This window comes from Haliotis rubra, unplaced genomic scaffold (genome assembly GCF_003918875.1).
Source record: "Haliotis rubra isolate DU_JTF1 unplaced genomic scaffold, ASM391887v1 Scf1674, whole genome shotgun sequence".
In the NCBI taxonomy this organism is placed as follows: Eukaryota; Metazoa; Mollusca; class Gastropoda; order Lepetellida; family Haliotidae; genus Haliotis; species Haliotis rubra.
In genome coordinates, this window is record NW_025765641.1 from 52,635 (window position 1) to 67,413 (window position 14,779).

General features: G+C 37.3%; 2 protein-coding genes and 1 long non-coding RNA gene across 3 annotated transcripts in view; 2 read left to right on the forward strand and 1 right to left on the reverse strand.

Moving 5' to 3' along the window:
• The window catches only part of LOC124272226, a 33,763-nt gene extending 25,938 nt beyond the window's left edge, over positions 1 to 7,825 (reverse strand). The window contains exon 1 of the long non-coding RNA XR_006897287.1: positions 7,742 to 7,825. This is a non-coding gene — a long non-coding RNA (uncharacterized LOC124272226). The remainder of the gene's footprint in view (positions 1 to 7,741) is intronic.
• A 72-nt stretch (positions 7,826 to 7,897) lies between these two features.
• The window catches only part of LOC124272224 (GTPase IMAP family member 9-like), a 52,039-nt gene continuing 45,157 nt past the window's right edge, over positions 7,898 to 14,779 (forward strand). Inside the window, exon 1 of the mRNA XM_046707378.1 lies at positions 7,898 to 7,980. The gene's annotated coding sequence lies outside the window, so the exon portion shown is untranslated. The remainder of the gene's footprint in view (positions 7,981 to 14,779) is intronic.
• LOC124272225 (GTPase IMAP family member 9-like) lies at positions 7,927 to 10,949 on the forward strand. The gene is made up of 3 exons (XM_046707379.1): positions 7,927 to 8,014; positions 8,505 to 8,548; positions 8,869 to 10,949. The coding sequence occupies exons 2-3, from the start codon at positions 8,545 to 8,547 to the stop codon at positions 10,074 to 10,076; spliced, it is 1,212 nt and encodes a 403-aa protein (XP_046563335.1). The 5' UTR covers positions 7,927 to 8,014; positions 8,505 to 8,544; the 3' UTR covers positions 10,077 to 10,949.

Sequence of the window (14,779 nt, forward strand, 5' to 3'; positions counted from 1 at the left end):
AAAGCACTCACTATATGTTATGTATATATATAAATATGGTTACATCAAAGATGAATGTCTCCACTAACTTAGAGGAACCAACTGCAAATCATATGCAGATGAATTGCAAGAGGATCATGCATCAGATTGTTAAAAAGCAAGAGCAAATATCGTGCATGTAAACGGCTGCATTTTGGTGTAAAGTTTTGTTAAGAATTTGCCAATTTTCACCGAGTTTCATAATGTATTGAACTCATGACAATCATCTGTTCAACATAACGAATTTGTTTTACAATACATCAGTTCATGTGTAAACATTACCCTTAAACAAAATGGTATAGTTTGAAAATCTAGTTTAGAACAGTTGACTGAAATGAGTGGCTACATTTACACAAGTGAGTCTAACTTTTTGATGGGTAGTATAAGTATCTTGGCACAGTGATAGATTCTAAGCTCACCTGGAACATTAATACTGATGACATATACAAGAAAGGACTAAGGCGCCTATATTTTCCACGTCGTCTTCGTTAGTTTACCATATTGTCGTTATTCTAATGTATTGGGTCAATGTACATTGCTGGTATGGGGGTCTGTCTGTTCAAAAATCGATGTAAACTTTCCAAAATTGTTAACACAGCAAGTAAGATGCTGGACTTAAAATGCAAGATATCTGCACTGTTTACAGGCAGCAAATTGAAAAGAAAGCACGTAAAATTTTAAATGACAACAACCATGTCCTATTTCCTGAATTTCAACTTCCTTTCGGCCGACCACTGCGCACGCCGATATTCAGAACAAACAGGGCTAAACGTTCTTCCATCCCAGCAAGAATCAGTGTTTTAAATGAATTATTTTAATATTTGTTAATCATTTCAAAATATTTTATCAATTGTTTCGAATTTTGTATACATGTATTAATATACTTTTAGTGCTTATGTTCCTCAGCATAGTTTTATTGCTGCCACTTTAGCTCTAAATCTGAAATATATTATTATTTATTCATCATTTATCTTTACTTCATATATTGGGCGTCGTTGCCAGCTTTTTTGCAATATGTAACGCGATCTGTAAATAATCGAGTCTGGACCAGACAATCCAGTTATCAACAGCATGAGCATCGATCTGCGCAATTGGGAACCGATGACATGTGTCAACCAAGTCAGCGAGCCTGACCACCCGATCCCGTTAGTCGCCTCTTACGACAAGATGTGTGAAGCCCATTTCTGGTGTCCCCCGCCGTAATGTTGCTGGAATATTGCTAAAAGCGGCGTAAAACCAAACTCAGTCAGTCTTACGACAAGTATGGGTTACTGAAGATCAATTCTAATCCGGATCTTCACGGGTGTGCTGGACAACGGGCTGCCATTGTTGTCCTAATACTACTCGACAAGTGCTGTTTGTCCTTGTCTCAACCACTCGCCTGATTCATTGCATGTCCCCATGATACATGTTAGCTAACAGCTTTGTGCGAATCATTCATTCATTGTGGAAATATGTTTTCAACAAAACATTTAAGTATGATGAAACAACAGTTTCCCTTGAGGAGCTCACGATTCTTTTGAAAAGCGTTACGGCCAAACAGAGGGGTATTATTCAAACAATTATATGAGGTATCTCGATGTCAACTCAAACGAATGTGACGTAAAAAATAACACTATAAGCGACAGACGTTAGTACACGTAACTTCTTTCTAATACATTAATTGCTCACATCCACTACTTCCTCTTCAACGTAAATATAAATTCAGTAACTGACTATACGCACCGCCACAGTGTTCCTAACACGTCTCCACTCAGGGCACGGGTGTGTCCACAGTACAATTATAGATAACGACAACCAATAATATACATCGATTGCCAAACACTGATTGCACCATTGCATGTGTATCGTCAACCGTAGCGTCGTACACCCACGGCTTATAACCTGTCCTGGTTTCGCTGCAGTGCTGTTAAACAGCAAACCTGAGTCGTGGCTAGATGTACACAGGATGAGTTTAGTAGGAGTGGTCTTGATGTTTCGATGATGTAGTTGCTGCCAGTTGCAGCTGATGTTATGGACACCACATTTTTGCTGTTGTTGTTGTTTTGCGTATTTCCTACCGTTAGTCCTAATGGTGGTCCAGAATAATATCTTCGCGACTGCCAAATAACAGCTCTATTTTCACAGCAGAAGCTAACGCCATAATTAATAGCTTTTACATATATTAATAAACACCGTAGATATCAACAATACATAATCTTTTCCGATTCTCTTTCGTGCCCACAGGCTATTAAAAATCTTTCTTGTAAACATCAACTTTGTACAATGATCTTTGCTACTGGCCAATGCGACATCGTCTTTAGTTGGTTACCCGGCCATGTTGGCATTTCTGGGAACACAATGGTTGATCTTGCTGCTAAGGCAGCACTCAATAAATCTGTGACACCACTTCTTATCCTATACTTCTTATTACAAAGCTAGCATTAGAACTCACATCCGTGATCTGATGCAGAAGAGGTGGGACACCCAAGTAGGTATCAATAAATTACATGAAATAAAACCTTATAGTAGTTACACGTAGTTGGGTTGTCAGTCAGATTTGAGGGAGGTCATTATATGACGATGTCGCATACTCACAATAATACCTGTTAAAGATGAAGGTCCTCCATTTTGTATTCCTTGTGATGAGAGAGTCACGGTCAAGCATGTCCTGCATGACTGTATTGATTTTTCCATCATAAGGAATAAATATTTTAATGTGAAAACAGTTAAAGACCTTTTTACCACGGCTAATTTTTATTTAATTATTGTTTTTTTTAAAGAAATTGATTTAATTAATGAATTTTGATTAATACATTGTGTAGATAGATGTATTTTAATGATTGGTACTTTAGATTAGTAACTTAGATTGTTAGTGGCTGTACCCTCAAAGGGGGTTAAAATATTTATGTCCTCCTGAGAGGGTACGTAAGTCTCAAAACTTTCAAAGTAAAATATAAACTTACCACATTTTTAGACGTAGTAGTTTTGTTCTATTAACTGTTGGCTAAAGTTTCCTACAATTGCCAGCGGCTGAAGGGATGGTGTAAATCCAGCTAGGGTCCATGCAGGTAGCAAAAGTAATGTAAGTCCCCATGGTTCCTAATATGGTGATCTACCTTTAGTTGTTGGCGATCTATTATATTGTTTTATACTGTATTGTCTTCTTTAATTAAAATATTTTAGTTTTATATTCATATCTGTGATTGTCTAGTATTTGTACTGTCCATCGTCGATAGGTTTTAATCGTCAAAATGTTTTTACTTTTATTATATAAATTGTTTTCGTCACGTTATTGCTGAGATATTGCCGATGTGACGTTAAATATTAACTCATATTTCATATATGAAACAGGTTGGCAAATGTTAAAAAGAAAGAAGAAGATGTCGTAAATTGTCTTTATTCTATAAATATATACAACAAAAATGCTCCATCCTACCTTTGTGATCTTATGCCGCAAACTGTTGAATCTAGGACAAATTATAATCTTAGAAACATTCGTGATCTTTCCCTGTACTATTCCCGCACAAATCTCTACAGTCAATCATTTTTCCCATCATCTGCACAACTTTGGAATAATCTCCCTTTATATGTTAGAGAATCAGTTTCCCTTAAAAGTTTTAAATCGCATATAAGCTCGCGTAAGTCAAAAGCACCAGGATATTTCATTTGGTAATAGAAAACTCAATGTAATTCATACCCAGCTAAGATATTCAAATAGTAGATTAAATGGTGATCTATATAGGATCGGTCTCATAGAGAACCCCGAATGTAATTGTAAATTTACCTGTGAAAATTCTCAACATTATTTTATGGAATGTTCTTTGTATTCTGTTATCAGACAGGAAATGTTTCAAAATATTAGCAGAATTTGTAACATTAAAGCACCAACAAACCTAGACGTACTATTAAATGGCAGTGCAGATCTTCCGTATAGTGACAATATTCACATTTTTAAAGAAGTTCAAAAAATATATATCAAATTCCAAAAGGTTCAGTGATCAGATATAATGTGTATGATCTAAATAATTCATGTATTCATTGTATTGTATATATCATTTTGTATATATCTTTCTATCCCTGTACATATAGTTTGTTTCACTTTTGCATGTAAGCACTGTAAATAGGAGAGGGTTTCACTAAGTTGGCATAACTTGTACAATCCAATCCATTCTCTTGAATAAATATGTTTAAATCAAATCAATATTAACTCACTCACTCACCTAATGGTGGTTTTAAGTGGTGTGGCTGTGGTGAAGTAAGTGTCAATGCCTGCTTGCTACTTTAATAAACGGCTGTGATGCGATGTTTAACTATGTGGTAGTGAGATGCGGATGCGGCAGCAACTACATAAATTAATAAATTGAAAATATATACACAAAAACTCTTCTTAACTCATCAAAAATGAGTGCTGTTGTAAATTCAAATGTAACTTAGGCGAGGTATTTGTTTGACAATGTCAAAATTGGTGAACAAACAAGAACCACACCATGCTGACATCCACTAAGTGTTATGAGAGTGTGTGGTTTTTTTTAATTTGTAATAACATTGATTAAGTGATAGTTATTATGGGTCACAATGTTTAAAGTTTTGAGTGTGGGTTGCGGCTCACATCTTGCATCATGTATGTTCAATGGCAATAGTATTTTTTAGCGGTACGCCTTTTTGATAGCGCTCCGGAGTTGCCTCTCTTGGCTTATTTTGTTTTGACTTCCGGTCGTATGTTCGAGAAAGTAGTCTAATGTTCTGTGTGGATAGTGATGCTGCCCACCTTTACTAGAATGCTCGAGAACTGTGTAAGAGCTAAATAAAGGCTGGTTGTTGCGTTGTGCGGTGGGGACTAACGCACGGGACTTATCACATGGGACTTGTCCCCAGATAGCATTCGGAGGTTGGGCCAACGTCCGAATGCTATCTGGGTCTGTCTGCCATCGTCAACATCGTCAAGACCGATCGTTCTTGCCTATTCGTCTACTACTACTGTCTTTGTAAACAACCTTCAATCAGTGTATCATGTGTATGTCTGCTCTCACTGTAAATGTCAAGACTCTGGTGAGTTAATATTTTATATTTGTGACCCATTACTTTAGACTTGTGACCCAATTGCATTGTATTATTGAATATTTTAGACTTGGCTGTGTTCTACTTTGCTGGTTCAAAGGGGACTCTTAAACCTTTTCTCACCGTAATTTATTAACTGTAACATAAGATAGACTTAGGACAAGTCAGAACCTGTCCTAGTATTTGTCCTAAGTTAGGATATCCTAGCGCTAGGATACTTTTCGAGCATAAGGTAGGACACCTAGCCTAGACCCTAGGATCAAAGTTAGGATATCCTAGGGCTAGGATCCTTTCGAGAATAGCGGCCCAGTTATGAATTTTATGGAGATAGTATCTGATATGAGTATAAGGGTCTCACTGTGTGAAATGTTTCTATCAAACTCATTACTTATGTTAATGCACATACACCAGACATTCATTGATCACCTCCTTCACATGATAACATCAAAACTCGTGTATTTTTAAATTGGACAATGATTACAAACCTTTGTTCGCTCGTTTATATCATTTTTGAACAGTCAAAAAAATATCTTTCAAAAATTTGTCTTTAAACAGTCTTTAAATTCTTGATAATATTTCAACCTCTATCGTAGTTAATTTTTTGACAAATGGAGTGAGTGAGTAAGTGAGTTTAGTTTTACGCTGCACTCCCAGCTGTATGGCGGTGCTCTGTAAATAATCGAGTCTGGACCAGACAATCCAGTTATCAACAACATGAGCATCGATCTACGCAATTGGGATACGATATGTCAACCAAGTCATAGAGCCTGACCACCCGATCCCGTTAGTCGCCTCTTACGAAAAACGCACGTGACGATGTGCGTGCGTGCGTGTGTGAGGGATTGATTTTTGTTTCAAAGTCTACGATACTGGCACGGTTTCCTGGTCCTGCAGGAAATCTGAGTACGAATATGGTTCCCTAGCGTTCTTTGCCTGTCATGAGAGGGGACAAGATGGATTGCAAGGGGGAGGGTCAGTCTCGGTCACTTGGTATACTGTTCATGTAGTTCCTATTGAATATGGCCTAGTGGTATCGCGCTCTGAGGATAGTTTTAAAACATGTAAAGTCATAGATAACCCCACCATTCACACAATTTGCTTTAGACGTAAATGAGTGAGTCATTGACTGCAAACAGGCTTGTAGTTATATGGATGTAGCTACCAGGAATCGCCTTTAACGGTAATTGACCAACTTTAACCTAAATGTTCTTCAATGTATCTAACGCCTCAACCTTAAGCGACGTAGCAGATCAAACTGGGCGATGTTGTTGATTCCATGTCATTGTCATTTCGTAGAGATCGCTGACAATGTCAGTCGCTGCGTTGTCTGGTTTTTCACGAACCGTTGTCACAGATCTGGAATCTCAATGAGGGTGTCCTCAAACTTGATCCAAACAAATTAAAAGCTCAATATGGAATCGTTAGGGACAGTCTACGATATATGTAAAGCCTCCACACCTGTATGACAATAGTAAAAGGAAATGTTCTTGTTTCTTTTCACCACTACCTGCCATTAACATTAATAGACGATATAAAACTGAAACGAAAATAGAAGAATCACTTGTATGTGTATCGTATGGAGACAGTTGCATAATAATGTTCATGCATGCATAAAGTGCACAAGGGCAGACATATCATTCTCACGTCAATTGTAATGTATGTGCCGGAGAACTGACTGCCGGTACAGTACCGTCCTACCTACTACTCGATACTGTAATGTATTGAGCGAATGTGTGATGCGATATATCGATATTTGGTATGGCTTCTATCATGTTAGCCATGCTATCCAAGCTATCAAATAAGCCCACAATCTAGAATGTCGATCAGAGAATATCTTTCCATAAAGACAGGTTTAAACCATATTATAAGACGGTTGATTACATGATGACACAACTACTTCTTGCAGCGTTATTTTAGCTGCTGCATATATACAAAAACTATTTCACAGTTCAGTCGTGAATATTTGTGGCATTTATATCATTAGAAAATTTACGTAGCATTGGTCGTCTCTTTGCTCAAAGGATGATATTGGTACACACATTTCCCATCATGGTGATTCCCAAAGCTGGGTACTTATAATACTCTTTTCATGGAGAACCACCCATGTCATAAGACCACAATAACTAATGGGTCACCTGGGACCCTTTAGCTTCGTTCACTGTAACCCGATAATGCGGGTTGTTTCTTTGTCTCAGCCACTGGTTTGCCTGTTTGACATTAGTTCCATGACACCATGATACACTTGAACAGCTTAAGAAACTTTAGAAACTGTATATACAAATGGTCGTCTCATGGCTCAAAGGGTGATACTGGAACACCCATTTCCCATAAAGGTGATTCCCAAAGCTGGGTACATACAATCTATTTTCATGAAGGACCATCCATGCCATAATATCACAATAACTAATGGGTGAACCTGGAACCCTGTTTGTCTTTGTCTCAACCTCTTGTTTGCCGGTTTGACAGTATTTGTACGACCCCGTGATACATCTGAGCAGCTTTGGACAAATCATCCATTCAATGTAAAAATAAGTTTTCCAAAAGAACATTATAGTATGCTGAAATACATTTCCTTTGACGAGACTATTGAGAAGACTCACCCTAATAACCAGACAGAGATGTAATATTCAAACAATTATATGATCAGAACTATCCCGCTGCACAAAATACAGAAATAACATACCTCGGTTGCCAAACACGGTTACTCCCTATCTTGTGTATCACAGCATTAAACGATATTCCTATTCTCGGGGAATCAGGCGTTTGGGATTCCCAGTGTCACAATATTCTCTTTGTGATCAATAGGCTGTTGTGCATATTCAAATGTCCTCGCTGTGGTAAACGCTCGGCTTGTCACGTGTTCCAGCTTTCACTGCAGTGCAGTTAAACAACAAACCTGATTCGTGTCCAGATGTATACAAAGTGAGCTTAGTAGGAGGGAGAAATTAAGTGACAGGTATGTAAAAAATCAAACATTCTTGTGAAATAGATCACACTTAGTGATTAACCTTGAGTCTAATGCTACAAAGGGGTCACACTATAATTACCTGGTGTAATTTCAAGACCTCGATCCTCCAAATATGAAAAACCCGGGTTATTTTCAGTTTTGGCTTCTATGGTTATCAGTAACTGTTGTTGACGCGAAACATGGATCATGGCCTGTCTAATCGCTGTCGTACTCAACTAACCTTGGTCGTCCTCTGAAATGCAAGCGAAAGTATACTTTTGTACTTAAGGGTTTGATTAATTATGTTGTGCCTTACGTAAAGTGAACGTAGTTAATCTATTTTGTCATTTACTCAGAAAGGAAACTTTTTCGGAAGAAAATGGAGACTGTATATTCTCATATATTTTAAAGTCGAATGAATCACGAAATATCAGTTATAAACAGATCTTTATAGTAATAAAGTGTAAAATGTTCTAAACAAATATTATTTTTTTTGTAGGACTTGATCAAAGACAAAGCAGAGGGAAAATAATAGGAGAATGGGTAAGTAATATCTTCTAAATGTTAAATTATATATCCATAAGTTACAGTAGTAACTGTTCCACTGTTCAGTTAATTCAACATCATTTGAATTGTGAGATTACAAGCATATTGTTTCATACTCATGTTTTTTGCTTATGTTTCACTGGTATTGAGGAAACTAATAGGTATTAATATGTGTATGTAGAAGAAACTTGTAAATGTGAAGAACAACTTGTAGGAGTCACGTAATTATTACGTGTGAATCTGACTTCATTAACAGAAACTGGAAAGTCAAAATGCACTTCCAGCACACAACTACTAAGTATACAATTACCACCCAGATGCACCTATCGGATGGTCAGAGAACGTCTGTCCAGAGAGAAGACTGGTCGTCTTGGGACGGACAGGGTCTGGGAAGAGCGCTACATGTAACAACATCCTTGATCGGGACGAGTTCAAGTCCGATATATGTGGTCAAAGTGTCACCGACAAATGTCAAAGGGCCACCTGTCAGAGGTTTGGACGAAACGTTCAGATCATTGACACTCCAGGACTGTTTGATACGGGCATGTCCAATGCCGACATCACCAGGGAGGTGGTGAAATGTATTGGGATGACTGCACCAGGACCACATGCCTTTGTTATGGTTGTCAGGGTCGATCGATTCACGAAAGAGGAACAAGATACAGTGGAACACTTCAAGAACGTCTTTGGAGAAGGAATGATGAAGTACCTCATGATTCTATTTACCCGAAAGGATGACCTGGATAATTGCGGCAAAACTATTGAGAAATATCTGGAAGACGTACCACAAATGCTACGAGATCTTCTGAAGTCCTGTGGCAATAGATATATTGCTTTTAATAACAATAACAGGGCATCTCCAGAGGAGAGGAATGAGACAGTTCAAAGGTTTCTGGACATGGTGGACAGGATCCACTCTAACAATTCTGGCGAGGTCTACACAAGTGACATGTACAAGGAAGCTGAGAAGGTTATGCTGAAGAGGGAGGAAAGGCTCAGACAGGAAAATGAGGCTGAGGTAAATAAGCTGAAGACAAAGATTGAAGAGGAATATCAGACCAAGATGACAGCAATGGAAGAGGCTCAGACTGAAAAGATCGCTCAACTCGTACAGCAGTTAAGCATTAAAGAACAGCAGAAGGAGCAACAGCTAGAAATGGAGAAATTGAAAATGGAAATAGAGAAACAGAGACTGCATATGGAAAGTGATCTTCAGAAGGAGCGACAGCGTCTGGAACTGGAAGCCGAACGGAGGAAGATGTTTTGTGAGGCTAATCCTCCAAATTATAGAGAAACGGCTAGAAAAGAGGTCAGCAATGAAGGAGAGATGGTGATGGATCTTATCAAGGGTGTTGTGAAGCTGGTTGGACCCGAATTACTTGCAGTAGGTTTTGATAAGATGAGAGAATATTATACCAGTAAGCCGTCAGTTGCCCCTTTGAGAAATGAATCTGATAAAGCTGAATCACCTGTTGATGAGCCACAGGTTACAGATAAAACCAGCAAGAAGGACGAAGCCAAATAGTTGAACATCTGTCATCAGTCATGCATTGTATGGAAATATTTTTTGATATGTACATATTGGCTTCACTTGTGTAAAATGTTTAGAATCAAACGCATAACATCCAGTTCCGTCTATTTTTTTTAATCGTCCATTGATTACAAACCTTTGTTCGCTCGATCATTTCATGCTTTAAAATTAAAAAATATATCTTCAAATATGCATGGATTATTGACTATCTTATATCACAGTAAATCAGTTGTATGTTTCTCCGTTCTAGTATACGCAAAGTTCAAATGTATGTTATGAAGAATGAATTAACACTTGCCACTTCTGTGTTTTGGGGTAAATCTATAGTCTGTTTGCAGTGAAGATGGATTTCATTTTAACAAAAAAATTAAATCAAATAAAGTGAAATTAAGATTGCGAATCCTCATAATCTTACCTTGCCAACTGAACATTTAAATCTAGGAATTTTATTCAACTTAGGACAAAAGTGTTTAACAAACGATCATAGATTCAAATCGCTACTATTGGTTTGTACAGTAGAAGCTGTTTTCTGTTCAGATGGCAAGGACACCGTGGCAGACTCACTTGTCACACTTTCAGATAACACCTTTAGCCCGTATCTTGCTGCTTCTATTGACCCGAATTCACTTTTAACAACAAAGAGGTTGTACAAATTCAAGGGCTGTAAAATATTTATCACTCTTCCTGTAAGGTCACCGTTAACTTTAACTAGGTCATTCATGTTGATCGGAGTCAGCCTAATATGGCGGCCGTGTTTGTTTACAATTGTTTGGGATTCTTTAAGGTTATTTATTTTAAAAAGACTACTATTTATAACGCAATTTTATTGGAAAATATTAATTTCTATTAAAAATAGTATTCATATTCTTTAACCTTCACGTTTTCTTTTTTAAATCTCGGAATGTGTGAGTACAGCACGTTCTAATCATCAATGAAACGGTAAAAGTTTTCAATGAACTTGGATGATGAAAAGTAGTTCCATCAACCAATCATAATTCTTCTCTGCTTATCCGACCAATCAACGTTGAGAATCACTGAAAAGCACATGTGCGATTATCACAAAAATAATCACCTGTGTATCCTAGCCCGTATGGGTAATAAACCAGTATTATTCCCATATACAATATGAAAACAGGCTGGAGAGCACCAACAACCGAAGGAAGATCACCATGCTGGGGGGCATTGTGACTTACAGTTCTTTGGCTACCTGCATGGACCCAGGTTGTATTTACATCAATCCTTCAGGAGTTGGTGACTTTTGCACAAATTAGTCATAAAATATAAAGAACATTTATGCTTCATTAAAATCACGACCATCATGGGGCCGTCACATCGATGACACACCACAAAGTTTCGACACAAATGCGACCCGTGACCGAAGTGTTGACATTTATAACATCGGAATGGATTGGGGCATACACATCCACCCCGATATTCAAATATCCTTTTTTTGATCGACTACGGAAGGGAAGATTAAACACATGTCAAGAGACATGTTTGAATTTGTTACTATGTCATCTTCCTGGAAGGGAAAACAGCACGTATGATACCACAAGCATTTAGAGTGCACAGACACATCAACCTCAACATTTGCAAATGTATTATCTGATAACAAATTGAGAGATTGCTCTCTCGGTGCACATTCCACCAGAAGTGAACAAGTAAGACGAGTTACATTTTTAACCTCGCCACAAATCTCAGAGAAATGATTCAGCACCCATTCTCCTCACCCACCATGTTGTTTAACACCGCACTCAGCAATATTCCAGCTATATGTCGGCGGTCCGTACATAATCGAGCCTGGACCAGACAATCCAATGATCAACATCATGAGCAACACTCTACGCAATTTATGTCCGATGACACGTGTCAACAAAGCCTTACACGATTCCGTTAGTCGCATCTTATGACAAGCAATGGTTGCTGAAAATCAATTCTGGCCTGGATCTTCACGGTGTTTTTTGAAGTGAAACAAGTTGGTCATCAAGGCATATGGCAGCAATCTGGTCAAAGTATGACTTCACATCAACGGCTAAGCTACCGGAGAATATATTTCCTTTACAGCAACAGGAATGCTCCCTTAGTTGTTTACTTTCTCCTTATTCACCTTAAAATAGATTTTACATAAGTATGTTTAAGAATATAACTCGTAACGATGACAACTTAGATTGCATCATGTGCCTGTAGCTTACATACATATATATATACATATTCATACAGTACAAGATATAACAAGATATAACATACACACACTGTTATCTCAGCAATTTAGGCACACTGTAGTACAGACTTTGAACACACGTCTTGTTAGTAACAGATTGTGAGGGTAATGAATTCAGAGCAATATCGAGTTCACAATTTCCACGATCATATCAGCATCTCCTAAACAACTTACTGCATCAATACAATTCAATCCAATGGCATCTCACACAGTATGTACAATTTCTTATTAATGTATGTCAGAGCGTTGAAGAATAAATTTGTTTAGCTATACAAATGCATATAGTTGTTTCTTAGAAGTTTTTCATATTAGAAGTAGTCATATGACACAACTACGGAATACGAATATATTATACCACTGTGATACTAACATTTCAGTATAAATCCCTTTACCATAATAACCTAATCTTGCTTGACCAGTGTATGAAGATATATACTGAACATTTATATCACATCATAATAAAGTTGTTTTCCGCAATTTCTGCTTTTGTTAAATACACAGCTTATTATTGGAAATAGTTCGCGAAAGGAGGCGTAACAACTGACATGCCCACAGAAAATTAAATGTTTGAATTAAGATACAAATCAATACTTCACATCACTTAAATGAGAAGTTTTAGATACACGTGATGTTTGATCAAATGTTCTTTGATTATTGACAATCTGACAATCAAATAATATCAAATAATGAAATCAGTATTGCAGCCATGGACTTCAAGTATATATAATCCTGATGCTGAATATTTAAGCCGCATTTTACTTTGAGTTAGTGGTTTTAGTTTACCGCCACATTCAGCAATATTCCTGCTGTATGACGTCAGTCTGTAAATAATCGAGTATCGGCCAGGCCTATTTCAGTCATATACCGACATGTCACATTCTAATGTGGTGGAAAACGAATGTGAATCAAGTTGACGCAACGCCTTTATGTAACACATAAAGATGGGTACAGTAGTTTAAACTAACATCACGATTAGGATAAAATATCAATTCAAAACAAGTCAACGGATCCTGCTATCCAAGGGAAACAACTCTGCATAGTGAGCTATGGCACCTTATAGACATGTACAAATGTAATCTCATTGGTATATTGAGTCATGACGAACTTGTCTGCAAGAGATTCCTCTTGAACAAAGTAGAGGTTGTAGTTGCTGATGTTACGACAATGATTATAGAAATGATACACTTTCAGAAAACAATCTGTTTTACAGGGGCACAATTAAATGTCATGATGAGTGAGTGAGTTATTATTTAACGTCACATCGGCAATATTTCAGCCATATCGTGACGAGAACACTTGACATTAAAATAGAATATATATAGATAGTATAAAAATCTAACGTAATATAACACGAGACAGTATATATGACAGCAGGCAAATATTATAAAAGAAGTGACTAAACCCTTTCCACATCCATAAGAAATCTCTTCTAAAAGCAGAGTCGATTGTACAGCTGTGACTATATCATAACTATACATTTGTTTCAGCAATATTTCAGCTGCACGATGTTGTTTGTGAACAAATCGAGTCTGTACCAGACAATCTAGTGCGATACGATGACAGAGCATGTGTTTATGAATCACTATGAAATAGTGAAAATACCAGGTGTTCGCGAAAAGATGAGCATAATGTACAAAGATCTAAACAAGCATTCTGGGAACACAATGGCCGATTTTGCCGCTATGGCAGCGCTCAACAAATCTGTGACACCACTTCTTATTCCATACTATGATTACAAGGCTAGAATTAGAACCTACATCCGTGATCTGATGCAGAAGAAGTGGGACACTCAAGTAGGTATAAATAAATTACATGAAATAAAAAACTATATTGGTTACACCTACTTGGGTTGTCAGTCCAGATTTGTGTGGTCATCATGCGACGATGTCGCATTGGCCACACAAGATATACACATGGATATTTGCTTAAAGGTGAGGATCCTCCGTTTTGTATCCCTTGTGATGGAAGAATCACGGTCATGTCTTGCTTGACTGTATACACATGGATATTTGCTTAAAGGTGAGGATCCTCCGTTTTGTATCCCTTGTGATGAAAGAATCACGGCATGTCTTGCTTGACTGTATTGATTTTTCCATCACAAGGGATAAATATTTCAATGTTAAAACAGTGAAAGATCTTTGTAATGTAAATTATCATTTAATCATTGAATTTTTAAAAGAAATAGAATTGCTAGACAAATTTAAAAAAATGGTTTGTAAATAGAAAAGTATTTTATTATTGGTAGCTTGGATTAGTAACTGGCATTGTTAGTGGCTGTACCCTCAAAGGGGGTTGAAGTATTGTAAAAGGATTGTCCTCCTGAGAGGGTACGTACGTCCAAATAAACATTCAAAGTCAATTTAAACTTACCAGGATTTTTCAACGTAGTATTCTTGTTTTTTAATTTTGGGTAACATTTCTTAGAATCGTCAGCAGCTGAAGGGATGGTGTAAATCCAACTAGGGTCCTTGCAGGT